The sequence below is a fragment of the Numida meleagris genome, chromosome 9 (genome assembly GCF_002078875.1).
Source record: "Numida meleagris isolate 19003 breed g44 Domestic line chromosome 9, NumMel1.0, whole genome shotgun sequence".
NCBI classification, from domain to species: domain Eukaryota; kingdom Metazoa; phylum Chordata; class Aves; order Galliformes; family Numididae; genus Numida; species Numida meleagris.
In genome coordinates, this window is record NC_034417.1 from 10,009,580 (window position 1) to 10,036,654 (window position 27,075).

General features: G+C 39.0%; 2 protein-coding genes across 10 annotated transcripts in view; one reads left to right on the top strand and one right to left on the bottom strand.

The window, feature by feature from the left end:
* Window positions 1-27,075, top strand: part of GALK2 (galactokinase 2) — a 51,276-nt gene that overhangs the window by 16,979 nt on the left and 7,222 nt on the right. The window contains exons 6-9 of the mRNA XM_021407941.1: window positions 8,160-8,258; window positions 10,613-10,765; window positions 16,170-16,380; window positions 25,126-25,327. Of these exons, the coding sequence (XP_021263616.1) occupies window positions 8,160-8,258; window positions 10,613-10,765; window positions 16,170-16,380; window positions 25,126-25,327 (665 nt within the window). The remainder of the gene's footprint in view (window positions 1-8,159; window positions 8,259-10,612; window positions 10,766-16,169; window positions 16,381-25,125; window positions 25,328-27,075) is intronic.
* Window positions 1-27,075, bottom strand: part of FAM227B (family with sequence similarity 227 member B) — a 121,202-nt gene that overhangs the window by 4,488 nt on the left and 89,639 nt on the right. The gene's annotated exons all lie outside the window — the stretch shown is intronic.

Here is a 27,075-nt window from a genome sequence, read left to right on the forward strand (position 1 = left end):
GTGGTAATCAAAGGCTGTAATCTCTCATCAACCAAATTGATAATCTTTTATTTGAGCATGTTAGAGGGCAGACAAAGTCAAGCTAAGATTGCTGTGGTTATGAGGACATTCAGATGGTATCTGACAAATACTTTCCTATATTTGAAAAAAAGAATGCACAATTACCTTGCAAAACATATATGAACTTTAGCTAATTGGGAGTTTGTATGCAAACTGGAAGCAGATGGTAACTTCCAGCAGGCTATTCCTAGTCAAGAACAGATATTAAAAATAAGGACATTCCTGGTAGCAGAAATAATTAGAACATCATTCTGTACTCTAATAAATTAAACATAGTGCCGGATATTTCAGAAGTTCTTTTCATGCATATATATACAAATAAAACATGCAAAGATTGAAAAACAATATTATATCTCACTTGACTTTAAATATGCCTTAAGTGATGGAGAATGTTTTCTTACACTTACATAGTGTCTTCTCACCCTTTCAGCTCAGTCCCTGCAGGATTTCATAGAAAATCTACCAGGTTCTAAATTTGCCATAAAATGACCCCCCCCACTCAGAGTTGTACGGGCACTAGCAGAATGAGTCTGACTTTTCAGATGAAACCAGACAAAATATTAACGAATGTGCACTGGAGAGCCATTACCGTGTTGCCATAGAGAAACCAGATATACATACAGGAATTTGGGCTCAATAGATATTGAAACATCAAATTAGTTAAATTTGCTCGCTGAATTGATTTTTTTGATCACTGAAAATGTCATTCTAAAAAGATCTCTCATTAATGAATGCATTTTCTTCATGGAGCTTTCCTTCATGAGCTGTAAACTTTAAAACAGGAAGAAAATTGGTCTTTCATTTTAAAGATTAGCAATCACGATTCCTGTCTTGTTGTATATAGAAAATGTAGCATGTTTAACCGTGGCTGGAGTGAACTTACAAAAAATCACTGAGGTAGATGTAATTTAATGCTATCATTTTATAGAGAAGGCTGCTTTATTTTGGTTGCTGTCATTCTGGGTTTGTATATATCAAGTTTCTGCGTAATGTAGGGTAAGCTGTTCCAAAAAAGTACTAAGCAACACTAATTCTGTTTTACTAACAAATATTTGCCTGTCTCCTACTCACTAATTGTCTTACTCTTTTAAGGGGTTTAATCTTACACAAGTTTACTTCTTTAAAGGCTTGTGTGAGATTGAAAGGGATTGATCACTGGTATGGAACATATTGACAGTGACAGTTATATAGGGACAAATTCTGTCACAGTTTACATACTGTCCAGACCCATTGCGCTGAGTGAAAGTCAGAGCAGTTGGCCCTTGGCCTCTCTGGGAGCAAGGGGACTATTAAAGTTGAAACTCCCTTATCTGTTCTCACTCAGATAATTCTTTAGGAGGATTCTATTTTTAGGAAAATGTTTGTAAGTGAATTTTGTTAATTTTTATTACACATTTTATACCTGAACACCATTTAGGCATTCGTGGTCATTATTAATAGCATCAAACTGAAAGAAACTAAACTAAATTACAGGGCAACAGAGAATCAAGCGAGCTGTAGTGGGTGGTTTGTAAGTTATCATGCAGCTTAAGTATTAGGTATAAATGGTCAAACATAATACAATAGTGCCTGGAAATAGTCAGAAAAAATACTCTTTATCAGTTCTTCAGCAATTTTGAAAAAAAAATCCTGAATTTTAGGTGATTCATATTGAAAAGTAAACATGCAAAGAAAAATACACACTAGCAAAAAGTATCGTTTTACTGACAATCCACTTTTCCCATTAAAAAAACAAAGAAGCTAACATAATGCAGAGCTATTGATGAGTTCTTATTACAAGTAATCTCTCTATCTAGAGTAACTACACATAAGGCAACTAATAATAAAAAATCACAACCCTTCTTTGTCGGACTAAATTGTATCCCCACTAATATGATTTCCTAGATAGACTTTTTGCATGCTGGATAGGAAATCTTGTGGCTCAAAGATAAAACAGGTTTAAGTGGTAGTAATTTATTTCCTTGTAACCCAAGATTGACTTGCTCCTTATCAGGGAGAACCTTAAATTGTTTCAAACAAAAAGCAGAGGTAGGTAGTAGAGCTCTTAGATCAAAGGCTAGCCTAGGCCTGCACATGGGAGCCAGTTGCCTGACGGACAAACTTGTAAGTGCTGCCTCCTGCAAGAGGATACATTCTGAGCATGATTTAGAATTAAGCTTCTGAAAAGAGTGAAGAATAAGGGAACGTCCTGAAAAAGATGCATTTTGTGTATTGTTAGTTTTCACTTCTTCCAAATGCTCCAACTAAAGTTGTCTAAAATCTAACGGTTCAGTTTTGAAACCCTTGAGAGACAGCAGCTTCCTTAAATAGATTATTGCTTGAAATATATCTTAATGCTTAATTGCTTACCAGGCAAGTGAGTGAAAGCGTGCACTGACTCTACTCTGAATGTTGTCGCTTTGTATTGTTTTAATTAAGCATATTCTCATTTAATGTGCTGTATCTTTTATACTGGATAAACATCAAAAATGTTAAGCTTAGTATCTCATGTAACTCACTGATACTAAACATCCCCCACTCACACACAGCCAATCTGGCATACATACTTGCCAGCAGATACAACAGCACTGCTTGTGTTTGTTTGTATCATATTGGGTCTGGCATTCAAAAGTCGCAATATTTCATGTTTCCTCACAGATCAGCAGGGAGATTGCAAGATTTAACTCACTACCAGCTACTACTACTGTCATGTTATGCTCATCCCTCTCACGTGTTCAGAGCCTAAACAGACCAGCTGTACAAAGCAGCTCGATATTGAAGTGCACAAAGCAGGTTTAGGCAAGGGGACTTCGCACAGCAGTGGCTGACGTGCTCACAAGCTCAGTGAAAGAGGTGCAGTAATAGTACTGAACCGGCTGAGGCTGCATTATCCTATGTCTGTTTAAACACATATTGACACGTATTTTTTGTTGCTCATTTGCCACATGAAAATTGCAAAAGATGCAGTGAAATTTGGTCTCAGATAGTCTTAGGAAAACTGGAAGTCTGCTTCTGTTCTTTTTTAGAAACTAAGATAATAAAACTGAAAAAAAGTTGAGGGAAAAGCCATGTGGATGATCAAAGGTACAGAACGACCTCAATAAAAGTAAGCTAGAAATCTTTGCAAGATTGCAGTGTAAGAAGAGGTGAGAGAAGTCCATAAAATGATTAATGCAACTGATGTAGTGCTTAGGAATCAATTGTTCATTGTCTCTCACACTGTAAGAGCCAGAGTTCAAATGAAGCTAGCCAGGAGCATGTTGAGCATCGACAAAAGGAGATGTTTCTTTACCTGAGAAGTTGTGGAAGTCTTGTTACTGGATGTTCCACATGTGAAAACTTTGGATGGGTTAGAGTGGAGTCTGGACAAGTTCATAAATAAGAAATCCATTACTGGTTACTGAGTGTACAGAACTCACGTTCAGCTCAGGAAGCTGTTTATCAAAAAATTGGGCGCTGGGGAAATGTCTTCTGCACTTGGCCTTTGCTCAATACTAAGAGCCCACTTTCAGATACAAATACTGAACTTGATGTGGATTTGGTCTGACCCACTGTGTTTTCTTTTATGTTAATATATGCTGTATTTTTCTATATTTTTATTCTGAAACAAGTTTTTAAATTGACTTTAGCTAACTGAAGACCTGTCACTAACTCAGGAGCATTATGTTATACTTCTTGGCTAGTGTTAGGGTTTGGGAGGGAGGGAGGAAGGGTACGTTAAATGTATTGCTTTGCTTGTTAAATAGTGTAGGTGACAGCTTAGGATTTATTGCCTACATGATATGTATTATTCACAAATGAAGTTCTGGTCTAGCCTGCCTTGTTAGAACAACTTTCCTGGGAGAATAATAAATCCAGAGGGCGGTAGCATATGGATCATAGAAGAGTTGGGACGAGGAATTTTTGATTCATCTGATTAATTAAGTCATTTATTTTTATTTGTAATGCTCCTATTCAGACCCAACTGTACTTTGATTTCAGTATCTTTATGTTACCCTTTTCATTACTGTCATCTTAAAAAGATTTTAAGCCCAATCTGCAGAGATTTCCATGATACCATATTCTTTAGAGAAATAAGCTGCAATACTGGAAGTAGGGAGGTTTTTGAACTCTTATTTCAGCTTTGTGATTGACTCACATGACTTTGAACATATCATGTAAATATCTGCACTGTGTCTAAACTGAAGATAACAGGAATTATAGGAATGCTTTTAAGGTAAAGTATGTAAAATTCTATAAAGACTTAAATTAGGATTTATTAGTGTTTTTGAAATAGTGCTTTAGGGATGGGAAGATCATGCTCGTGAGTCTTAGGTGCACAGAACTATTTATATTTTGTGGTTAGCAGAAATTGACCTTACATATGGATCAGAATACATGGGATGGAAGTATAGTCTGTGTGCAGATGGGGTTTAGTCTTTCAACAGTATTTCTTGTAGTACCTCATGAAGAAGAAATGTCTGCTTTTACCTAGCTCAACAAGAACACCTGATCAGGACCTATTCCTGCTACTGCAGAATTCAATAGGAACAGAACTGCCTGTTTTAGATGTGTTGTAGTTTCTTTTAGCCCTAGCGGGAGTGGCTGGCTGCTGCTGAACCACTGCCTGGCAGGTGGTGCTGTGCTGTAGCCTGGGCTGCATTCCCCCAAACCTGGCTGTGAGAATGCTGAGCTAACCCTGCAGGAGGTGTGGTACAGCCAGGGGAAAGAAGGTCACGCATGCCCAGGTACCGTTCAGACATACATTTGGGATCTTGGCAAATTGTGCAGTGAAATCTGGGATCTGAGAAACTGTATTTTTACAGGTGAGACATACCTATAGTGAAAGATGAATAACAGAGGATTGAAACAGCCCCTGCCTTAAAGGTCTGGGTGTAGTGAGTTGAATAGAAATGAGGCATTGCTCTGAGACAGGCACTAGTTAGTTCCTCTCATTGCAAGGTCCTGGCACTTTTCTTCCTTAGAGCAGTTTTATGTGGACGCCTTAAGTCAGAGAACTCAAGTAGCAAAATGTGGTCTTTTTTTTCTCAGTTTCTAGGAATGATTACATGTATTTATAAGAATCCCAAGTAGTAATTGCTAAATACAAAGAAAGGGAAGATACTCCTCATTTTATTGAGGAAATGGAGCCATGATGAATTAAAGGGACTTTCCCTGAATCGTAGGAAACTTAATGTGGAGCTAGAAATTGAGCCCAGACTTCCTGAGGTTCAGTTCACTGTTTTAGTCCATCCTTTTCCAAGTATCAAGTATGTACACAAGACTCTCCAATTTAGACTTCATATTAGCTTCCAGTGCTACAATTCAGTTCCTCTGAACTTTGCCCTCTCATTCATTTTAGCAAAAAGGCAAACATTTGGCCATTTGTTTCAATAGTAAGTAGAAACTGTTTTATATACAGATGACGCTTTCCCCTCCATTCACATGCTTCTCATCCTAGTATTAGAAGGCCTGCCTGTGTCAGCGAGGGCCTGTTTAAATTAGAAACCAAATCATGTTTCAGGGATGCCTTGGGCTGTCTTGTGGAGAGGGTTCTTCTCAACCCTTGCCAGTTACTACTTGGTGGTCCTGCCAATCCTTGCTGAGTTTCAAAACAAAAGTTGCTCAAGCTCAGACAGCACTGTTAGCCCAGCATACGCAGCTGGATGGCTGGTGAGCTGGGATGGAGCAAGACCCAGTGCCTAACCAGGCACAGCTCACCAGGACATGTAAAGGGACAGGGGAGTGGCACTGTCCTAATTGTTAACATTCCTCCTCTGCAAGACTTCTCCTTATATTTATTTAATAAACCCAGCCTCATAAAGTCTAAATGATTTGAGCAATCAAGTGGTAGCTGATTTGGATTTTTATATGGAGATGACATGCAGCCAGGCTAAGTGAAGGGTGAAATGCTCCATTTCTGACTTCTGCAAAGGCAGCTGTGCTCAAGAGTGGAAGATACAGTAACAGTGCTTTAGGAGATGTACTTCAGGACAGGTTTGCGAAGCCACACCTCCTATTTAACTGTACATGACCAGTATGTTGGCATGGTCTTTTTCAGCCACCATGGAGAAGTTTCTGTTGCTGCCAGTGAATAATATTAATCAACTCTAGTTTCATGTCTCCTGCCAGTGGCTGCAAAAGTCAAGGATGTGGTATTGCTCTGTTCTCAAGAGACAGGTTCTTCAAAACTGTCTGAAATATGCCTCCATTTCCACGTCCCAGCAACAGATGCTTGTAAACAGGCACTCCTTCACATGTGGAAGGAGTTCATCCAGAGACTGCTTTGTGTGGAGGTTTGTTCTTTGTTTCTGTGGAACCTTGCTGAGAATTTTAGCATTAAGTGGAGAAAAAAGCAGCATTACATGCATTAACATTGCAGAATTATTTACAATTTGTAGTGAAGCAGAGACAAATGGTGAGAGGACAAGGAGGTCTAAGGTTCAAACTGGAAATGGGACGTCTTGCTATGGAGGTGGGACAAGAGAGGAAAAACAAATGCTGATGAACCTGATCTTCAATAAAAGGCACAGGGAAATTATTTTCGCTAAAAAGTAAGAAAAATAAAATGTGTAATGGTTCTGTATGTTAGAAAAAAAGTATTCTCTCTATTTCAGCTCATTTAAAAATACAAATACAAAATACAAATACAAAATACAAAGGAAAGGCAGCACAGAAAAAAAGAGTGTTTTACTTTCCATGTTCTCTCATTAGTGCTCTTATTCTCATGAGTGGTCCTTTACCCTGTACAACATCCATATGAGGTGAACAAACCCTTTGGTCTTTTCACCTGTATAAGGGGATCTGCTTAAAGAGAAACACCAGCATGAGTTCTGATGATGACCTGAACTCCCTTCATGTTTGATTCAGAGAGATGTAGTCCGCATAGTTTGAGAGTAATTTGTAAATGTTCCTTGGATAACTTTTGCTTATCAGCTTGAGGTTTATTGACCATGACTGCACTGCGAACTGAGTAAAATGGTTGTTACTGCGTTTGCAAGCAGCTCAGCCTGATTATACTGATCTAAGCATCACATTTACAACTTTGTCTGTGGTGCCATTACAGAAATGAAGTGAGGCAGCAGGAAGGCACACTGCACGTATCTCATTCTTCGCGTGGTGATTTACTGCCTCTGTCTGCTGCCTTTTACAGTTCTGTACTGGCTAATGTCCCTGCCTTGCCGGTTAGCTTGTTTAAGTCATGTGATGCTTCATCTGTAGTGAGGAATCTGAAACTGACTTTGCCACCAGACCGAGAAACAGACTGCAACTTTATTTTAAAGTTCTTTTCTCATCTTCCCTGTGGTTACCTTGTGCTTAGAAAAACAAAGTGATAGGGGTCATGGTATGGGGATGTGTATAATTTCCTTTTGACTTTCCTCATTCTGAAAAGTCTGTGTTCTTCAGCGGCTTCTCTGGTGTTCTGTTTTGACTTGGCCTGATGGCTGAAAGCTTTCCTGTAAATTATTACTTTTGACAGTTATGATAGAGATATTCTACACTCCCATACTATCCTCTGACCTGCAAGTATCAGAATGCACAAAGATATGCCTAAAATGTCACAAAAGAATGTGAATCACATATACTTACAAATTATGTCAGATAAACAATGTAAGCGGAGTACAGTATCTCAAAGAGAAATGACAAGCATCACTGATTAGAGTATTTACAGTGAGAAAGGGTTTCTGAGTAAGGTTCAATCCATTACTTCTGATTATTGAGTCAGTGCATTAAAACAGTGTAATTTGCCATAATTCTGTAAGCTAACAAGATAAGTGCACATATGGATTCAACTAATAAATCAACAAAATATTAGTTATTGGGGTGGAGGAGTGAGAGGTGAATGAGGAAGGCGGGTGAGGACAGCTACTAGTGTTAAGAATCTGAATAAAGTTACTCTGAAAAGCTGGCTGGGGTGGGTCCCGTGGAGGCTGTGTAGTTGATTCTCTTTTTCTTCAGAATAAAAGGAAAAAGAGGCCGTGTGGCATCCTGGTTGATACCAGCTTCTGCTACTCAGTGTGTGAGAATGGTCTCACAGCTGTCATTAACTCCTTCATTTTCTCACTAGTTCATATGCAAGCAGTGCAAAAGTATCATCATTAATCTTGGCTGAAGGTTCACATTTAATGTTTTTTTTTCAGGTGGAACTTGCAGAAATTTGCACAAAGAGTGAACGTTACATTGGCACAGAAGGTGGAGGAATGGATCAGTCCATTTCTTTTCTTGCAGAAGAAGGAACTGTATGTGAATCTTTGTAATCTAAGCCAACAGTTTAACACACATTAATGTAAACAACGTCTTCATGTGTACCTAGCAGAAAGACAAGAAACTGGAATACCTTGGCAAGCAGGATAGGCACCATTGCAAATGAAATAGGAAGGATATGTGTACTCCTGTGTACAGTTGAGTATGACAAGTCTGAAGGACTAAGATGGTAAAAATTAGAAATGGAGAGAAGGAGAAAAGATGTGGGGAAAGATGCACGAGCTCCAGGTTCCACACCATCCAGCTAATTGATCACTGAACTTAGAACACTTCCCATATAATGAAATCTGAATAGTCGGTATGCCTTGTATTCAGTGCAAATGGGATAATTATTACAAAAATGCTTTCTTGAAACTTTTTATAACCAAACAGTTCTAGGAAGTTTTGCCAGGTCAAGTTAGAAAGACAATGGAGATTTTTTCCGCAGTTCTGCTAATTCCAGAATTGGATGAATTCTGTTATAGAAGGTATTTAGCTGTCGTAAACATGGTGACAGAAGGTGGACTAGCCATGACATGCAGGACCTGCCAAGTTATGCATGAGTGCTTGCAGCTGAATTTACAATGGTGTTCATCCTCTGTTGCAGAAGGCACACAGGACTATGAGTGTTCAAACCTAAAACCTGTCAAAATACGTTTACTGAAATTAATGTAGTCTTTCATGGGAGACCTTTACTTTGCTTATAATTTACTTACTTTAGCAAGGGAAAGATTAGAAGAGAAATTGTGAACCAAACTGAAAACATCTTTGCTTCAGTATAGTTGCAGATGAATGCAGTTCTGGCCACCCATCTCAAAAAAGTAATACTAGAACTAGAAAAGTTGGAACATTGGCTGAAAATTTTAAAACGTCACCTTGGAAAAACAGTGTCTTGGAGGGTGATATTTTGAAGCTCTGTAAAATACTGAATGGACAAGAGAAGGTAAATTGAGAATGCATTGTTTTTCGTAACCAAAGAACTAATAGAAACACAATGACATTAACAAGCAGCTTGTTTAAAAACAAACAAGGAAGTTGTTTTTTCAAAGCATTCATTGTTAAATTGAGAAATACCATACATTCTGGAAGACAAAAGTTTAAAAAGGGTTCAAAAAGGATCTTCTTGGATGCACTAATAGAACATTGGCCTATGTGTGGCTATTAAACAAAATGTGATGAATCTTCCAGTATAACTGCCATAACCTTTCCTTATGGAAAGCTGGAAAAATACATCAGGAAAAAAAAAAAGATTACTTTATATATGTTTTATTTTCGTACTCCTTCTAAATATCCATTTAAGGCTGCTGTCAAACACAGGAGACTGGACCAGCTCAGTGGTTCTGATCTAATGTAGCAGTTCTGAGAGGGTATACTGAAATGTAAGCAAGCTTGGCTGTCTTGATAGTGATTTTGTGACGTGGTCCAGAATCTCAGTGGCAGGGAGTAACACACATGCTGTACATAATGTACAAGCAGATTTGTCATTGTTTATTCAGCACTCTAGCTGCACAAGGAACTCTCTGGGGGTGAAAAATGCCAAAACCAGTAAGACATCCTTGCTTGCAGAGTTACAGTCTATACTAAGTAGCGAAAGCGGGGCACATGATTTACAACTTATCCTAATGAAAAACCAGATGTGAATTTAATCTCTTGATTACATTACATCCTGAATTATTTAATTAATGGATGCCTAGCTTATTCCATGAAAAGGTCACAAAATGTTGGGAACATCTTGCACAGCCTATGTAAAGCATCTGTGAGGCAAGACAGTCGCTTATCTCAGAAGAAAGAACACAGTAACTACTTTTCATATAGTTTTATTTCATTTCTCTGATTGTCGGTATGTAACACGATCATCGTCTCCAGTCAACCCTGCAGTTTTGGTAATATGCTGTACCACAGTGAACTAAATCTTGATTTAGTGGGAAAATAGAAAAATAAGGGGGAGACGGATATTGGCAGAGGGGAAGGGAACGTGAAGCTGCTTGTTTCTAGTAGCACACACATTAGCTTCAGCCAGGTCTGGTACTTTTCTGTAGATCAAAGGAAAACTGATGTCTTAAACAGGCAAGAAAAATAGGTTGGGTGGGGTTCTGTGAAATGCTGAAAAAACCCAAAGACTTAATGGAAACATTTTAAAATCCAACTACAAGGGAAGGGGTTGAAATGTATGTGCAACTCGGCCAATGAGGTTAAATCTCTTTTCTTGCTGTTTCATGTCAGCTTCCTTCATTAACTGTCCCTGGATTTCCAAGAGAAAAAACATGCAAATTTGCATTTGATTTATAGAACTAAGTGCACTGTTAGCTAGTAGTAAATTAAAACTAACCATTCATTTTTCTTTCGATAGGCCAAGTTGATAGAGTTCAGTCCTCTGAGGGCAACTGATGTTAGACTTCCAAGCGGAGCAGCGTTTGTTATTGCTAACAGTTGTGTTGAAATGAATAAAGCAGCAACTTCTCATTACAATATTAGGGTAATGGAGTGTCGTCTGGCTACAAAGGTAACGCATGGCTTATGTCAAACTCTAATGAAACCTTCATCGAAATATGTGCTTTTCTCCACTTCTGACCAATCATATCTTTACTTTAACACCTGGCTAGGTGCTATGTTAAGTAGCATTTTTCTTTCCAGCACCAGACACTTCCATCTCTGCAGAAACAACTCCTGCCGAGTTTAATGGAAGTGCAAGGACTGTGCCCTTATATAGAAGATTATGTGATTTTAATTCTATTTATTTTGTGTTATATTTGAATGGAGGAATGTCTGTTTTTTTCAGCAAAAAATACTCTGAGTTAATGAGATAGACTGTTTCTAATTAAAGCTGAATAATGACAAATAATGGAAAGCAACCAGTGTGGTCACATGTTTACATGTATGCATGTCAATAGATGTGTATTTTCGAGGATTTAGAAGACATCAAAGCAACTAGTTGGAGGCCTGGAAGTAATACTGGAAATACTGAATAGCAGCATGCACGTTAGTGTAAAATTTAAAAACAGGCTTGAATCAAAACCCAGCATTTAGGTTAAAGTGCCTGTTTATAGTTTGCAATTATCTCTAAAATATATGGAATCTGAACATGACAAATCTAAGTTCTACTTTATTTGTGGATTCTGTAGACTATACATTTGGGAAAATGAAGATGTAGGGTTTGACTTGAGTCTGTTATAAAAACACAGTGGATTTTTTATTAACTTAAATGAGGAGTAAGCATAAAGATTGACTGCAATTATAACCCACATAGAGTGCTGTGTTATAGAAACAAATTTGGGTCACATAGTATAGATAAAAGTTTTCAAAAGTGCAGCGTGGAACTCCTTGCCACAAAACATTTGGCCACAATATAGGTTAGACTCTAGTACTCAATCTAAACAAACAGCTACTTGGAGCACCTGTTGGCATAATCGTTCTGTGAAAGAAAATACCACTGTTAATGTTAAATAATAAAAAGATTGTTGAGTAGATTGTCAGATGCTGACAAAATGCAATGTAAAATATGATAGTTGGGATATTTTTACAGGAGGGAAGTAAAACAGGAGGCTTTTAAAATGGGATTTCAACTCAAGTATGAAAAACAGCCACATTTTAGGTGTATGTTAGATACGGTAAAAATAATAGCGCCGGTGAACACAGTTAATGTTCGCTGAAGTTGACTTCAATGACTGTTGTCATTGAAGTTAATAAAAAGACTCCTGTGCCTTTAGCAAAATTAAGATAAGGACTTCTCTGTGTGCTGGATCTTGCATAACTGGCAAACCTCGAATTCAGGATAACTGATTGACTAGGTCTCTTAGGAAGAGTTTATTTTGGAAATTATTATGCACAAGGCACAAAGAGCCTTCGGAGATGATGTGTTTTGAAAGGCAAACTGTAACAGTAAATGCGTTAAGTTGGAAGACCTTTTCAGGTACTGTTCTATAATACCATTTTTTGCGAATTGAATCACAGTTTTCTAAATTGCTCTAAGTTATTGAATCTGTTTAATAAAATGATGGCAAGGAAGGATTTTATTTTATTTTTTTTACACTATTGCTAGCTACAATGCAGTCTTTAAATGGATACCTTTAGCAGATCCATGATTTTAAGTAGACTAACAACATACACCTGTCTATTTTTAAACATATGCTACCCAGATGGAAAGCTGTTGTACACACTACAAAAATATTTTGAGTCAGGAAAAGACTGTCTTTAGGAAGAGGTCACAGTGAGGTGAAGGAGGGCAGGTATGTAAGTGGAAGCAGGGAAGTCTTTTATGCACCATTAAGCTAACAGAAACATGAAATAACATGCTGGGCTTCACAATTGCGCTTTACAAGAAATTCTCATTGGTTTTTTTTAGGATGGGCTTTTTGTTTTCCTCTTCCACTTTAGGCCATTCTAATATTTCTTGCTTGTTTGCAGAAAGCTCTGTGTAAGTAAAGATGCCAACACCATATATTTCTACTGGCAGTAGTGCAGAACGTTTTGATATCAATCTGTCTTACAGCAAGGAAGCTCTTGAGCATCCTAACCTGTTCTTCTCAGGTTCTGCACCATTCCCTTCTAGGCAGTCATTCTTCTGCTTACTTCATTTGTTCTGGGGAGCGTCTTTTTCTATTTTTGCTGTAGTCTCTCAATGCTTTCTTGTGCACCATTAAACAGTATGTTTAAAGTAAATTATATTCCTCAGAACGCTCTCAGTTCTACAGGAAATTAACTTTATGTATCAGAGCACTTATGCAGTAGGTATTGCAGGATGACCGAGCATGCTCTGCAATCCCCATACTTCGTAGTGTGTGGTTCGCTTCAGTTTCAGCTAGAGTGGAGCCAAGAATTTCTGCAACTAGGATGCCATGTACTTAATCAGCTAATGTTTGTTAAATGTGGAAAAACACTCAGATGGTATTACAGAAATGTAAAGTATAAGAAAGGGATGTTGCTATATAAGGACGAAGCATTCCTATACTTATTCTAGTCAGGCTTTCTTTTATTTATAATTGTCCTATCATTCTCTTAGTGCAGTGCTCCAGTGTGCCTGTGTTGAACAATAAGAGACAATAATGACTACAGATGCTATATCCTGACAGTTAAGAGCCAGCTGGACGCTGTCCACATCTTTAATCAATCTAGTCAGAGCAGCAAGAAAATATCCAACTGTGGGATCAGTATTGGGCTTGCTTTTGTACATCTAATAGATGGGTCTTTTCCCATTTTGGTTGTGTCCATTACAATTTGAGCTGCTGCAGCTAGATACTTATTTAAAAAAAAAAAAATTCTTTGCCTATAACATTTTTTCCAATGCTGTTACAGTTGAAACTTTGTTATAAGCAACATGAAACTTCCCAGCAAGCCCTGCTCATGGAGCTGGAGGAGTCAGTTTCCATTTGAAACATTTCACCTGTAAAACTCAGTGTAGTTAGCTCTTCCAAACTACAGCATCTCCACTGAAGAATAGAAATGACAGTAGTGTGACAGATACTCTAACTGGATTATTTATTTTACGAGTAGAAAGATTTTTGTTGCCTTGTAGAACATTATTTTTTCTAAATTCTTATTTCTGTTTAACTTCTGATAATAAAGTCCAGGGGATGCTGAACATTAGGATTACAATTATTAGAGAAAGGAATTTCATTCATGTAGCGTCTTGAAAGACTTCTAAATTCATATCATAAACATACACCAACACAGGAGTTACCGAATACTTAAGTAAAATAACTGAAGTAATAATTGTTATTGTAACTGATCCATAAGTAAGCTAAAATATCATTACATTGAGGCTATAGAGTTCTGGATGCTCAGTGCATCAGTCTTCAGTCTTCCACAAGAAAATTGTCTCACCTTGGTTTCTGCATTAGTCACTAAACACTGCTGCTTCTTTCCCTACCACTAAACACAAAACTGTTTTCAATGGCGTCAGAGTCATATGATGAGGATTTTGTCCTGCCCTACTAAGCTTCACATAAATCTTAGCAAGTCACTAGATGGCACCAAAAGTAGTTAACTTTTATGTACCCTAATAAAGCAAAACTGGAAAAGCTCCTGCAACAGTACTAGAGGAGGAGAGCAGGAGGGTGAGAATCTATAGCAGATAGTTGGACAGGAGATCTGCTTAAACAACCACCTCACCTCATGCTCCAACTTTACACAAAGCAACGCAGATACTTTTCAGGCATGCATGTGAAAACCCTGATATTTTTAATACAGGAAGTTATACATGTGCTAAATTGCTTTCCTGGACTGAGACCTAAATGATTTCAAACCAATCTTACTCAAACCCACTGTTTATTGAAAAGAATAACAAGACATGATGGGTGAAGTTTGGGCTCTGCTGATGGAGAGTTTTAACATGGATTTGAGTGGGAAAAGGATTCCATTCTTTGATTTTGCTGCAATGCTTTAAACTCTCTGTGAGCATACAGCCTGATCTGGTACACACAGAAGCCTAGGTCTCAATTAAAATGGTGAAGAATTTGACACAGTGAATGTAGTAAAATGATACCGACACGTTCTTGCTAATCTATCTCGGTACTGATCTGTTGAAATTAGGGTGTTGTATCAACAGGCTCCCACAGCGACCACTTAGTATGATTTTTCTATGGATGTCATTACTTCCATTATTAATATTTCAAAGCCCCATTCAGACTATTGCTTGTACAAATGCTACAGTATTGTAATACTGCAAGTTCCCAAGGAGTCTGTTTCTATACTGCTATAATTTGTTCTAACACTGAAAACTAAGATGCTCCTGGAGTTGAACCCCACAAGCCTTATGAGGAGCGGCTGAGGAGCTGGGATTGTTCAGTCTGGAGAAGAGGAGGCTCAGGGGAGACCTCATCACTCTCTATAACTACCTGAAGGGAGGTTGTGTGCTGGGGGTCCCCAGTGAGCTGGGGGTCGGCCTCTTCTCTCTTGTAACTAGTGACAGGACGAGGGGGAATGGCCTCAAGCTGCGCCAGGGGAGATTTAGGCTGGACATCAGGAAACACTACTTTTGTGAAAGAGTGGTCAGGCGCTGCAATGGGCTGCCCAGGGAGGTGGAGTCACCGTCCCTGGAGGTGTTCAAGAAACATTTAGATGTTGTGTTGAGAGACATGGTTTAGTGGGGTTATTGGTGGTAGGTGGATGGTTGGACTGGATGATCTTATAGGTCTTTTCCAACCTAGCTAATTCTATGATTCTATGATCATCACATGCAGCAAATTCCTAGAGAAAAACCTCTTTGATGTATTCCCTTTTAGGATTCTAGAGTGTTAAAGTAACTACCTTCAACTGCCAAAAAGTCAGAAAGATACATAACACATGACCTCATTATCTGGAGTTGGAAAAACAGGTGTACCTATGACTAGTTAACACAATGGCAATCATATATGAATGGAACAGATTCCGACTAATACATCTTAACCTTCTTGTAGGACTCAAAACTTTAACTTCTATGTTTTAAAAACATAATTTAAATTTACTTTGTTGCTGCTGTTTGGGAAAGACTATTGTTAGTTCTCTAGCACAAATATTTTTTATATTTTTAGGGCTATTATGAGAACAGTTTGTAGTGTCTTCCTCAAGTTCAACTCCAGGAGCATCTTAATTTTCAGTGTTAGAACAAATTATAGCAGTATAGAAACAGACTCCTTGGGAACTTGCAGTATTACAATACTGTAGCATTTGTACAAGCAATAGTCTGAATGGGGCTTTGAAATATTAATAATGGAAGTAATGACATCCATAGAAAAAGAGGAATCACTGATGTGATATCATACAATGCACAGATCTTTTATAAATAAATATTATCTGCTATGCATGGATAGAAAATGGCTATTGATAATTCCCAATTAATAACTGAAAAGAGCAAATAGGTCTTAAAGCTGCTAATGGACAATTTAGTGTTAAACTGGAAAGCACAACATGTTTTATTTTTTAAATTTCAGCTTCTCTCAAAGTCAAAAAGTTTGGACTGGAAAAAAATGATGAGACTCCAAGATGTGCAGGCCAACCTAGGAGTTAGCCTAGAGGAAATGCTGACCATTGTCGAGGAGGTATTACATCCTGAGCCTTACAGCACAGAGGAAATTTGTAAATGCCTGGGAATTAGCCCGGAGGACCTCTACTCCCAGATCCTGAGTCAAAACACGCAAAATGGTAAGCATATATGAAACAGTGTTTTTTACTTCACAGTGTTTGTGTTATATAAAGTAGCTCGTTATTAGTAAGCAGTGCGCAATTCTCGCCAGAATACTTCTCCAGAATCTTTAGAATCTAAATAGTAGAATGGGGTATACAACAGAAGAATTAGCAGCTTAGATTTTAGATTAGTCTGTACTAGTTTAGAGTCATCTCTAGATAGATTCAAGAGAAAAGTCTTAAGTTAGGCTTCCTTTTTAAGCCAAAGCTCTAACAAAACCAGATATTTTGGATGGTTACAGCATCAGTCGAGTAAGTCCTGTTTGCTCTCTCTTAACTGGTTCAGGACTGGTGTAGGTAGAGATTGTGTTTCGATTGCTGAATGGACAAATACATTATCCCTTCATAAAACCTGCACGAGGAAGCAAATCTTCTAGATTACTCTTTCCTGAGAAAGAAGTTCATGTTACTATATATACATACATATACATAAATATATTTAGAAAAATGTTGGTGCAGGTGAACAATTCACTATTTAAAGTATTTCCTATATATTCTTGCATAGGATTATACCATATAGCCTTCAGTATTGGCACGAATGACTTCTGAAAGATTAACTGGCTTCTGAAAGAATTGTATTAGATGTATATAGGAGGGTTGCTAATAGTACTTAATAGTAGACCATTTATGAAATAATTCATTTGCATTCACAGTTATTTCCAATTTAGATTAGAATCTTGCTTTATGAATAACCCATACTTCTTTGTTTCCACCCTGTGGCTTTAATCCCTCCTCTGTTTACCACAGCCAAATTATATCCTTGCCAGCACTGGTTTCAGGGAGGCATATATTTGCTGCATGTAAATCAGTAACATATATCTACACGCTGATGCATATATTTAAATAATGTGCACATCTGGAACAATTATAAATGTTATACATTGACCAAGGACCAGGTCCTGAACCTATAACCTTTTTTGCAAGCCAGTGATATCAGAGAGCATAAAATTATCTTAGTGTCTAATTATATTGCCAGAGGGGTACCAGCATGGAACACAGTATCCTAACCCAGCTCGTTACCTTCATAGGAAGAGCTATGTTACTGTGTGCTGTACAAGAAGAATAGGGGGATCTATGGACATGTACTCTGCAACATTTTTGTGGGGAACCACAAAGTTCTGAGTGTATTATGCTGTCCTCTAACTCTCCCCTCGATGACGACTTACAAAGATGTTTATAATCCATACACCTGGTTTATAAAACACAATTCTACAGCTCTGTTGAATTGTTTTTTTACAGATTGTGTTTTTCCCCACCCCTTCAGAAAAAAAAAACAGAACAGTGTGGATAAAAAGTTTAAACACAAAAGCTACAGAAGAAACTCAAGGAAACGTTATACTGGGGCTCTGAATAGTGTTTGCAGATGTCTGCTGAATGGAATCTCTTAAACTTGTATGACCATGATTTCATTTGATAAGGCCAATTACAGCGGGTTACGCTGCAAGTCTCTTTGTATGTACAATATAAAATTAAATAAGAGATTTCTGTAAAAGTATATACAAAAAAGAAATAAGACAGACACAGAAATAATCTAAATCCACTGTCATTTTTTTTGTTAACACACTAGACAAATAGCATTTTATGTTGGCTTTGGAAAACCAGAGGGTGTTTGACAAAAATATTTTTCTTATCTCCCCTCTGCCTTCCCACTATACTTTAACGACAAAGCCTTGCTTCTTCATGTGAGAAGTCCTACCAATAAAGTAAGTGATCTCTGCAGGGAATTTCAGAATATCTTTAACTTTTGCTCAACATGAACAAAGAGCTGTAACATTTAAAGGCACCTTTCTTCCTTTGTAAAGGTTGTAATAGCTTTCCTGTTAACAATGTTACAGTGTTAAGTGTAAATACTTGTATGAGAAACACTAGGGAGATCATTTACTGGATTCTGAGTTTTCTCTGTGGCTGAATATAAACTGTCAGTAGTTTTAATTCCTTTGTATTATTCAAAGCCCAGAGTTAATGTTTTGTACTGACGCTATATCTCATGCTTAAGGATATGAAAGTGCCATGTCTATTATTTTAGCCTGAAGTCCAGCTTTCCCTCGTCTGCTCTCCAGTGACTGTACTGTGTGCTTGCCCGAAGTTTTGTGCGCATGTAAGGCTGACCAGAGAAAAACTCCAGATCCCAAAGAAAAATGATATGGACAGGCTTTGGGCAAGTCTCAAGCTGTGGCTGGATGCACAGCAACTTTTAATCCCTTTTATAGGCAGGTACTCAAGGACTCCTGCAGTGTCTCACTGCACAGCCCACTTGTTCCTCAGGTTTGGAGATACAGGTGGTGCAGAAAGCCTCTATAAAGCCTCATGGAGCTGCTCCTTGGCCAACTCACAATCCTGACTTTAAATCCCCCTTCCAAATGTTTACACGTGGACTGCACTTGTGGCTTCTGAACATCTCTAGAACAAATAATATTTCTTACATTCAAAGGTACACGATACCATAGTTTTGTCTTGGAGTTGAAGGCTTCACAGAACATTTAGCGTGTGGTTATTGTGGTTATAAGCCTCACCACAAAAGGATACTTGCCTGTAAAATAATGTATTCCCTTAACTATAAAATGTTTTTTCCTTCTTAGATGAGTTATTTTAAAAACATTTTTTCCTTTTCACATATAAATTTATAATCTAATTTTGATATTTAGACCTGGGAATGAAATCACCATCGGAATAACAGGTATCTGTTTACCATCAAGATTTGGCCGTGTAACTGCCCTCCTGTTTGTCCCCTGGGAAGACAATGAATCTAAAACCTTACTGTAGTTGCAACGAGTGGTGTTTGAATAGCATTTCATTCCCACTGCCAAGTCATCTGTATTAATGGTGATCTCAGTGCAAGAACAATTTTTACTTTATTTGTGCAGAAAATAACACACGGCTGTATGTGAAGGTGGACACAGATGTGCTGCTCAGCGACACGTAAAGCTTTGTCGTGTGCATCAAGGAGTGCCCTTGCCTTACAAGAACAGAAGTTGCCTCCACATTGGTGAACCTGAGAGCCCTTCCTAGCTTGGGGCGACAGCTTCGTCCTGATCCGTGTCATGGAGGAAATCGAGCGCATACCACCTCTTTCCAGAAAGACATGGGTTGCTTGGGATGAGCCCCAGCATGTGGCTGCTCCAGGCAGATCCCACTCAGGTCCAGGTAGAAGCAGACATTTTGGGTGCGCCATAGGTTAAGCAAAGGCTCTGAATGTTCTAGGTTAGTTGCAACAGTTTTGCTAAAGCTTGCATTTCCCTGGAGAATTACTTCAAGCTGGTAGTTACCATACTCCCAGAGCAGGTGTCTGCTAACTGGGTCACTGAATCCAGCAATGACTGGTCCCTTCGTTTATTTTCAGAGAGCCAGATTACAAACAGTTATTTGAGCAGTCCCAGCAGAATAACTGTTCCCCACTTTGAGGAGGGGGTTCACAATCTGGCTCAAATTAAAACCATCTGGCAGCATTTTCTTATATACATTATGAGCCAGAAACCTTCACCCTCTTCATGTTCAATCAGCAGGATGCCTAACAGAGAAAGGTACTATTCCACGTGAGTAACGCTGGTAGAAACTGTCCCCTACATGATTTTGCATTGGTGAATTTTTCCTGTTGTAAATTTCTAACAGTTCCATCAGCCATGTGTAGCTCATTAATCTACAGTGAAGCAGATCGTAAGGAGCTGCCAAAGCAGCTAGAAAAAAATACACAGCCTGAAGAGGCTGGTCTTTTGCTAAAGGTCAGACAGAATTGTACAGGAAGCCCCTAAAGAAAGGAATCTGCTGAAGTTGAAGTTACAGCAAATAATATGAGTTGCTGGGAAGCCACAGTGTTTAATTATAAAGAAAAAAAAATCCATCTAAGTGGAGAGTACAGGTTTACTAAGTGTTCATAAAGTTAAAACAAAAAATATGACCGTACAGTTGCAAACACACAGTAAGCTTTTCTCTTACATTTAACTAACTCACATTTGTTTGGGACAAATAGCCCAGGATTTTTGTTTGTTTTAAGAGACTTTATATGGATTTTGGACAAACTTCCATTAACGTCAGTCAGTTGTGTCTTAACAAATGTCAAAGTTCTTGCTGCAGCGCGAAACATTAGCGCACTGGAAAATGTCACTGCTCCTTTCCCAGGCATTTAGTGGCTGTAAGTGAACGGGACCTAGCTGCTCTTAGGTGGTGTTACAGAAGTCCTCTGCAGAGGAGCAAAGCTAGGGTTCAGAGAGTGCACAGAGGGTCAGCAGGAGTTGCTGACATTCTCTGAAAAACAGAAGTGGAGTGGTAACACAGAGCGGTTAGCAGTGGATGAGATTCCTTCAGGACCACGTCCTCTTTGAACCTTTAGAAATGCAATTAGTGGAGTGATGACCTGAAAGGAGGGTTAGCTCCTCCAGTGACAGACTGACTGCAGGTGAAATGTGCTAAAAACTTCAGAAGTTTTCTTTGGTCTCATTTTAACTTTCCATGTTTATTTTTTCTGATCCATATATGTTTCAATCCATAAAAGGCATAGCTCAACTTCACTTCAGTCCGCAAGAAACTTTTTTTACACGCGCAGCTGATACCATACAAAATAAATGACAATCTCCATATTGTCTCTTCTGAAGGAGACAAAAAAAGCCCCCAAGATTCTGACTGTGCCAGCATGCCTAGATCTGGAATCAAACAGCTCCCTCTTGCACAGCAGTGAGTGACACAGAAAGCGGCAGAGAGAAAATACATAGTGATTTTCAACAAACAGCTTTTGACAGCATGTTTCTGGTCAGAGGCTGGATCCTTAGCTGATACAAATCCCCATCAGTGCAAATGGTGCTACATCGTTTTAAGCAAGCAGTACATCAGAACTGGATATCGCACAGATCCTTTTATGGGAGAAGCATTACTCTAGACATGTGCTAGACAATTGCTCTTATACCAGCGTGGCATAGTGTCACTGCAGCAGGGGTTTTACATTCCTCTCTAGTCACCAGAGAAAGGGCTATCAGAGGGCAATTCAGGCCTCAGGTGGGACAAAGTTCTGCAGGCTGCCCTTCCACTGATAGAGAGTGAGCTGAAGGTGCCTGCACCCCTCCTTTGGAAATTAACTGGGAGAAACCAGGCCATTATACTTTGTTGGATTAGGAAAATAGATGTACATTTTCAGTTGGGTTAAATACCTGATTTCCATAAACAATAATAGATTTAAGGACCCAAATGCTTTTAAGAATCTGGCACTCATTCCCTAAACCCTGCTTCTTTGCTGTCATCTGAACCCAAGAGGGCAAGACCTTATAACCCAGTCCTGTGTAACACTGAGTGCTTTACTTCAGTTTCTCTTCTTTCAGAGCCCTCCAGCCCTAGCTCAGATATAAACTAATCAGTTGTGCACACTTAAGTTTTCTTTTAACCGTGACAAAATGTGGCTTAGGAAATCTCTCTCTTTTAATTGTAAAAAATGTGGTTGTTTTCCCATGAAGCACGCAGATTTTGATCAGTTCCCGCACTCTTCTAAAGTCACGGGCTCCACAGCTCTTTGGCATGGCCTATTAATTCAGATCTCGCTTAGGTGGATCTGATACACAGGCAGTGACGTAAGCAAGAAGGTTCAAACATAGACGTAATTTTTGGAAATAATGTGTGCTCCGCTATTTTTTATTATATGGAGAAGGTTTGTTGGACTGCCCATGCAAACAGAAGAGATCCACAGTTTCTCTATTACCAGAAGCATTTGGTGTTGATAGCTGAAAGTATGCAAACTGTTTCAGTGCTTTAGAATAGGACTTGCAGGGAACAGAGGTGTTTGCTGTCCTGAAGAAAATTCTACCTGGACAGCAAGTATGCTGCCAGAGAAAAGCAAACGACGTTAAATCGGTTCGAAACACAAACATCGTTTTCTGAAACCAAGTGCTGTCTGTAAACAACCAACAGCTAACGTAATGATAGCAGACTTTACCCAATACCAATTCTGTAAATATCCACAGAGGACAAGTCTGAAAATAGCACACAGCCACTCTTTCTCATTTGAGACCTGCTTGCCAGGATTGCGTTCACACTGAGAGAAAGCCAGTGTCGAGGCAGCAAGTTCTCCCCTACCCGCAGTGACTCAACCCCAAGCGGGCGCTGCCCAGGGCGCAGCTCAGAGCTCCGGCTCGCAGCCAGCGCCGCAGTGCCCAGTGCAGCTCCAGTTCGTAACACGACGAGCAGAACACGACCTCGGAGATTTTAAAGGTACTCTGGCCAGTAGAACATTGCTCTACCAAAGGGTGGTCTCTGAATCAATCACAGCCTTTGGCAAGTCTCTTGCCTTACAATTGAAAACAGACATGTTTTCAGTTCATTCTTTGGGTTACTACTGTTCAATGGTGATTTACAAGAGAGTGTGAGCTATGGCAATCTCTCACGCAACTTTAGATATTCCCTAAATGAATGCACATTTAGAAATCTTGCTCTAAAACAATGGCTTATAAGAAAAGCATATTTAAAGAGACACCATCCTTAAAAAAATGCCAAGCAGCCCTTTAACATAAAAAACACTGAGGCTTTGCTCCACAAAACACAGTGCGAGTAACTCCAGCAGTAACAAAACGCAGCGGGGTGAAACGCACCTCTGAGCAGGAGAACAGAATACACTCTTCCCCTGTGACAGTCACAAGATGTTTCTGTGGGGCACTCAGTTCTGTCATTTCTGTTCTAACTTGAAGCGCGATCAGAAGGCCTGACAAAAGGGAGCGTTCTCAGTAGCAGGCTGCACTGAGTTACAAAATACATAGTACAAGAAGCATTATCACCAGTAGCAGAAAGCTTCTGTGTTCAATATTTCTCTATCATTTTAGACTATTTATGTCCCTCTCAGCACTTTATTTTCAGCATTTACAGTTGTGATTTACACTTACTCTGGAAAGACAAAAAGAGATCATCCAGACGCTGTTAAATTTTAGTAAGGGATGCAATCTGGAGAACACATACAAGAGTCTTCACACTGGACCGAATTTTATTTCCAGTCTATCAAGGAAGACTTGAATGTACAATTGCAAATGTACATTGCCAAAATCACTGAAGTGCTTCCAGAACTCGGCTGTCTCCACGGGACAGCCCAACAGGAACTGCACGTGTCTGAGTCAGATGGCAAGTTCCAAATCTGGGGCTTGTCTGTCTCCGCTTGCCCTTTTAGCTCTGTTGGAGTGTTTCATCTGCCATCTTCAAAAGTGAGAGGGACCAGAAGCTGATAGCAGGAAAGGGTCCTTGTTCTGGAGAAGAACACATGTAGAACCAAACTGAGGGATACTCTGAGGTGCTTGAGCTGCGATGATTAAATGTACTACAGCGGGTGTTCAAAGTAAAGATTTGGGTTCATTTATCCAGTATTTACAACCCAAAAAGCTCAAGTACACCAGTTTTATCATCAATTAAATTGTCATGCATGCTTCTGTATTACTTCCTCCATAGCAGCTACAATTCCACAGTATTAAAACAAACAGAAATGTACTGGGTGAGGGAAAAAAAAGACAACAGCCCTACCCTCCTGTAAGTCACAGTAGTTTGATGGGCTTTTAACCACTGACATTCCCTTTGCTGCGCCCCACTGTCCAGGCTTGGCGGGGGTCCCTGCCCTGATGAGCACACAGGTTTGAGCTCCCTCCCACCCATCCCAGAGGAACTGCTCCATTCTTCATGGCATGACTGCAAAACGTTAGCCAAAGTCTTTGCACCAGCTTTTGATCATAGGAGGTCAGTGCTAAGAGGGACCTGCTTGGGCTTCTCTCTTCATGTCTACACAGGCAGCACTGACACTGGCTGGTGACATACCAAGAATAAACCCTCAAAATCAAACTGAAAGCACCTGCTTCCTTCAGCATACTGTTAACGCAGCATTATTTCCAGTGAAGGTGATCCTGCACTGTGGAAATTACAGAGGGCTTCATTACCTCAGCACCAGGAAGAATGAATAATGTCATTTTTATTAATCTTAGTTTAATAAAAGAAAACAAAAAAAAACAAAAAACACAAGAAAATCCAACTCTTTAAAGAAGGAAAAGGAGAAGAGAAAAGAGAAAAAGGAAAAAGGAAAAAAGAAAAAAGAAAAAAGAAAAAAGTTCTCTCTGCTCTGTTAAATAATTGATGCAGATTAGGCCTGGAGCAGTTGCACACCATGCTGAGGCCAGCGGGTGCAGGCAGCCTGCAGGGCACCGGGCACCTCTCTGCTGCTCTTGTGACTCCATTTTGCTGCTATTTGAAAACCTGCAAGCATTCACTGACTGCCCTCATGCACGTCAGTGCTTTCCATCAGCACGTTGCTGCTAACTTGTGAACTTGTGGCTTGCTGCTGCAAAGTAAAAGGAGAGAATAGGTGGCACAGCACAGAGTTACTGCTGGGGCTGACTGGCAAAGCGGGGCTGAGATAACAAATGCACAGCCCAGCATTCATACACTGTTTCACTGCATTAAATCTCTCTATAATTTGAATCTCATATTTTTAAAATGATACTCTTTCTCATACGTGCACAAAGTTAAAAAACTGGAAAAATGTGCACATTATATTTTGATGAAATCTAAATGCTGCATTATTTGGGCTTTTAAAGATGTGGGTGAGTTTTCAGCACAAGTTTTTGGCAGAGTTTCAGCACAGAGTGTTCTAATATGAAATATTAATTACTAAATTCTTTTACAATGTTTTTATATTTCATTATTCCTTTTCTAGTAAAGATTGATAACTGTAGTACTTAATATTTTCATTTTGTTTAGTTTCCACTTTCAAGCTATACCAGCGTGCAAAGCATGTGTACAGCGAAGCTGCCAGAGTGCTGGAATTTAAGAAGATATGCAACGAAGCACCTGCCAATGCAATCCAGCTGCTGGGAGAATTAATGAACCAGAGCTATATCAGCTGCAAGGAAATGTATGAATGCAGCTGTCCTGAACTGGATCGGCTGGTAGACATCTGCCTGTAAGTTCTGACCACAAGGAAGAGTAATCCCTTGTTGAGAATATTGTTTGAAATGATGAGAAAAGATGACATTGTTGGCTATTGCAATTTTAAAATGAAAGTATTCTTGTCTCTTATTACAAAATTAATCTCCTGCAGGGACATTACATGGTCAATTGTTTCCCTGCTGACGTCTGTGTAATACTTTCAGATGAAAGCTGCAGTTTATGGCTTTATTACAGACTTTGCTTTTGGATTGATTCATCATCACAAGTGTTATGTTAGAATGCGTTAGCTATTTTTTTTTTTTAAGTTGTAGAAGTCATAACTGGTTTTCTTTAAGCATCATCTTAGCTGTTTTATTTGAACGCTCTCACTTTCCATGTGTTACTTAACCATTTAAGAACTGCCACCATGGAACTTCCAGAGCATAAATTAACTGTTCTATATTGTTAGGTTGCTTTGAAATCATAACGGTGTATTGTTAAATGCTCCCGCATTTTTTCCTTTTTACTTTAAAAGGCCTTTTGTCTAGGGCACCAGATGGGTTGGGAAGTGGCTGGCCATTTAGATGAAGAGCATGTTAACTAGTGCAGCAGCTGACACAGCTTCGCTCGCCGCACCACACACCTGAGCCTTCACAACATTCAGCCTCCATCCCTGCCCCAGCCTCATCCACTTACTGCATTCCCTAACTCAGTTTGGCCGCAGTAAAATGAGACCTCTCCGTTCCAAAATGCATTCCCTGTCATTTGCCCCTTCTCTTCTCTCTTTACTCCTCCCCAAGGAGCAGACCATTATTTTCATAACTTTTCTACAGTGGACAATAAAATCTGGTATAACCATGTGTTAACAGAGAAAGTAAAAATGAATCCTTAGTTCTCACATTAGATATGGTATTTCATCCATACCACAGCAACAGCACGAAAGGATGTACACGCTTCACTTAATTTCCATTCCTTTTTCTGGTATGTTTAATCACAGGACAGATAACTTACGCTAACTTTTATCTAAATTCAGTGCCCATGAAAAGAAATCAGTGGTTGGTAATCACTTTAATGGTAACATAGGGGAATAAACAGCTGCCCAGCCAAGCCATCTCACTACTACTTCGTCCCTGCCACCTCTCCCTGCTGCTCCCCTCATTCATTTCATCACGGACCCTGGAGATGCCACCTTTATGCTTCTGCTCACCTTTTCCAGTTCCTGTTCTCCATGGAGAAGGGCATGCATAGTTTGGGAAACTCTGCCCTAAGGCAGAGCATTAAGAGGTTACTGCCCTTCCAGAAGTGAAATGTAGTGTGCCATAAGCGTTTGCAAGCCTGAGGTCAAGGAATGTTGTTTCCCTGTCACACAGAATTAGAGACTATAAAAGTATCATATATTTTCTCCAAATCTCTAAATCTTTGAGAAAGCAGAATCTGCTTCAGTTTAGCATTAATAAAAGGAACACTTTACCATTTAAAAATGAAGGTTACAAAAGCACTTCCTTACCAGCAATCGATTTTTTTAAAATATATATTTTTTTCTAATACATTAGTCTGGCTTATAATGAAAATACGAATTTTACAAAGAGGCAAGATGCCATGTGCATTCTTACTTTTATAGTCATACACATTTATTAAGTTGTAATACCCATTTACCAGGTTTGTAAATTGATGCAGTATGATACTGATGATTATTTAATATACCAGGTTAGTCTCATTAATTTGGCAGACAAGACGGAAAGCCAAAAAACTATAAACTTAAAAACCAAATGTCCAAAAGAC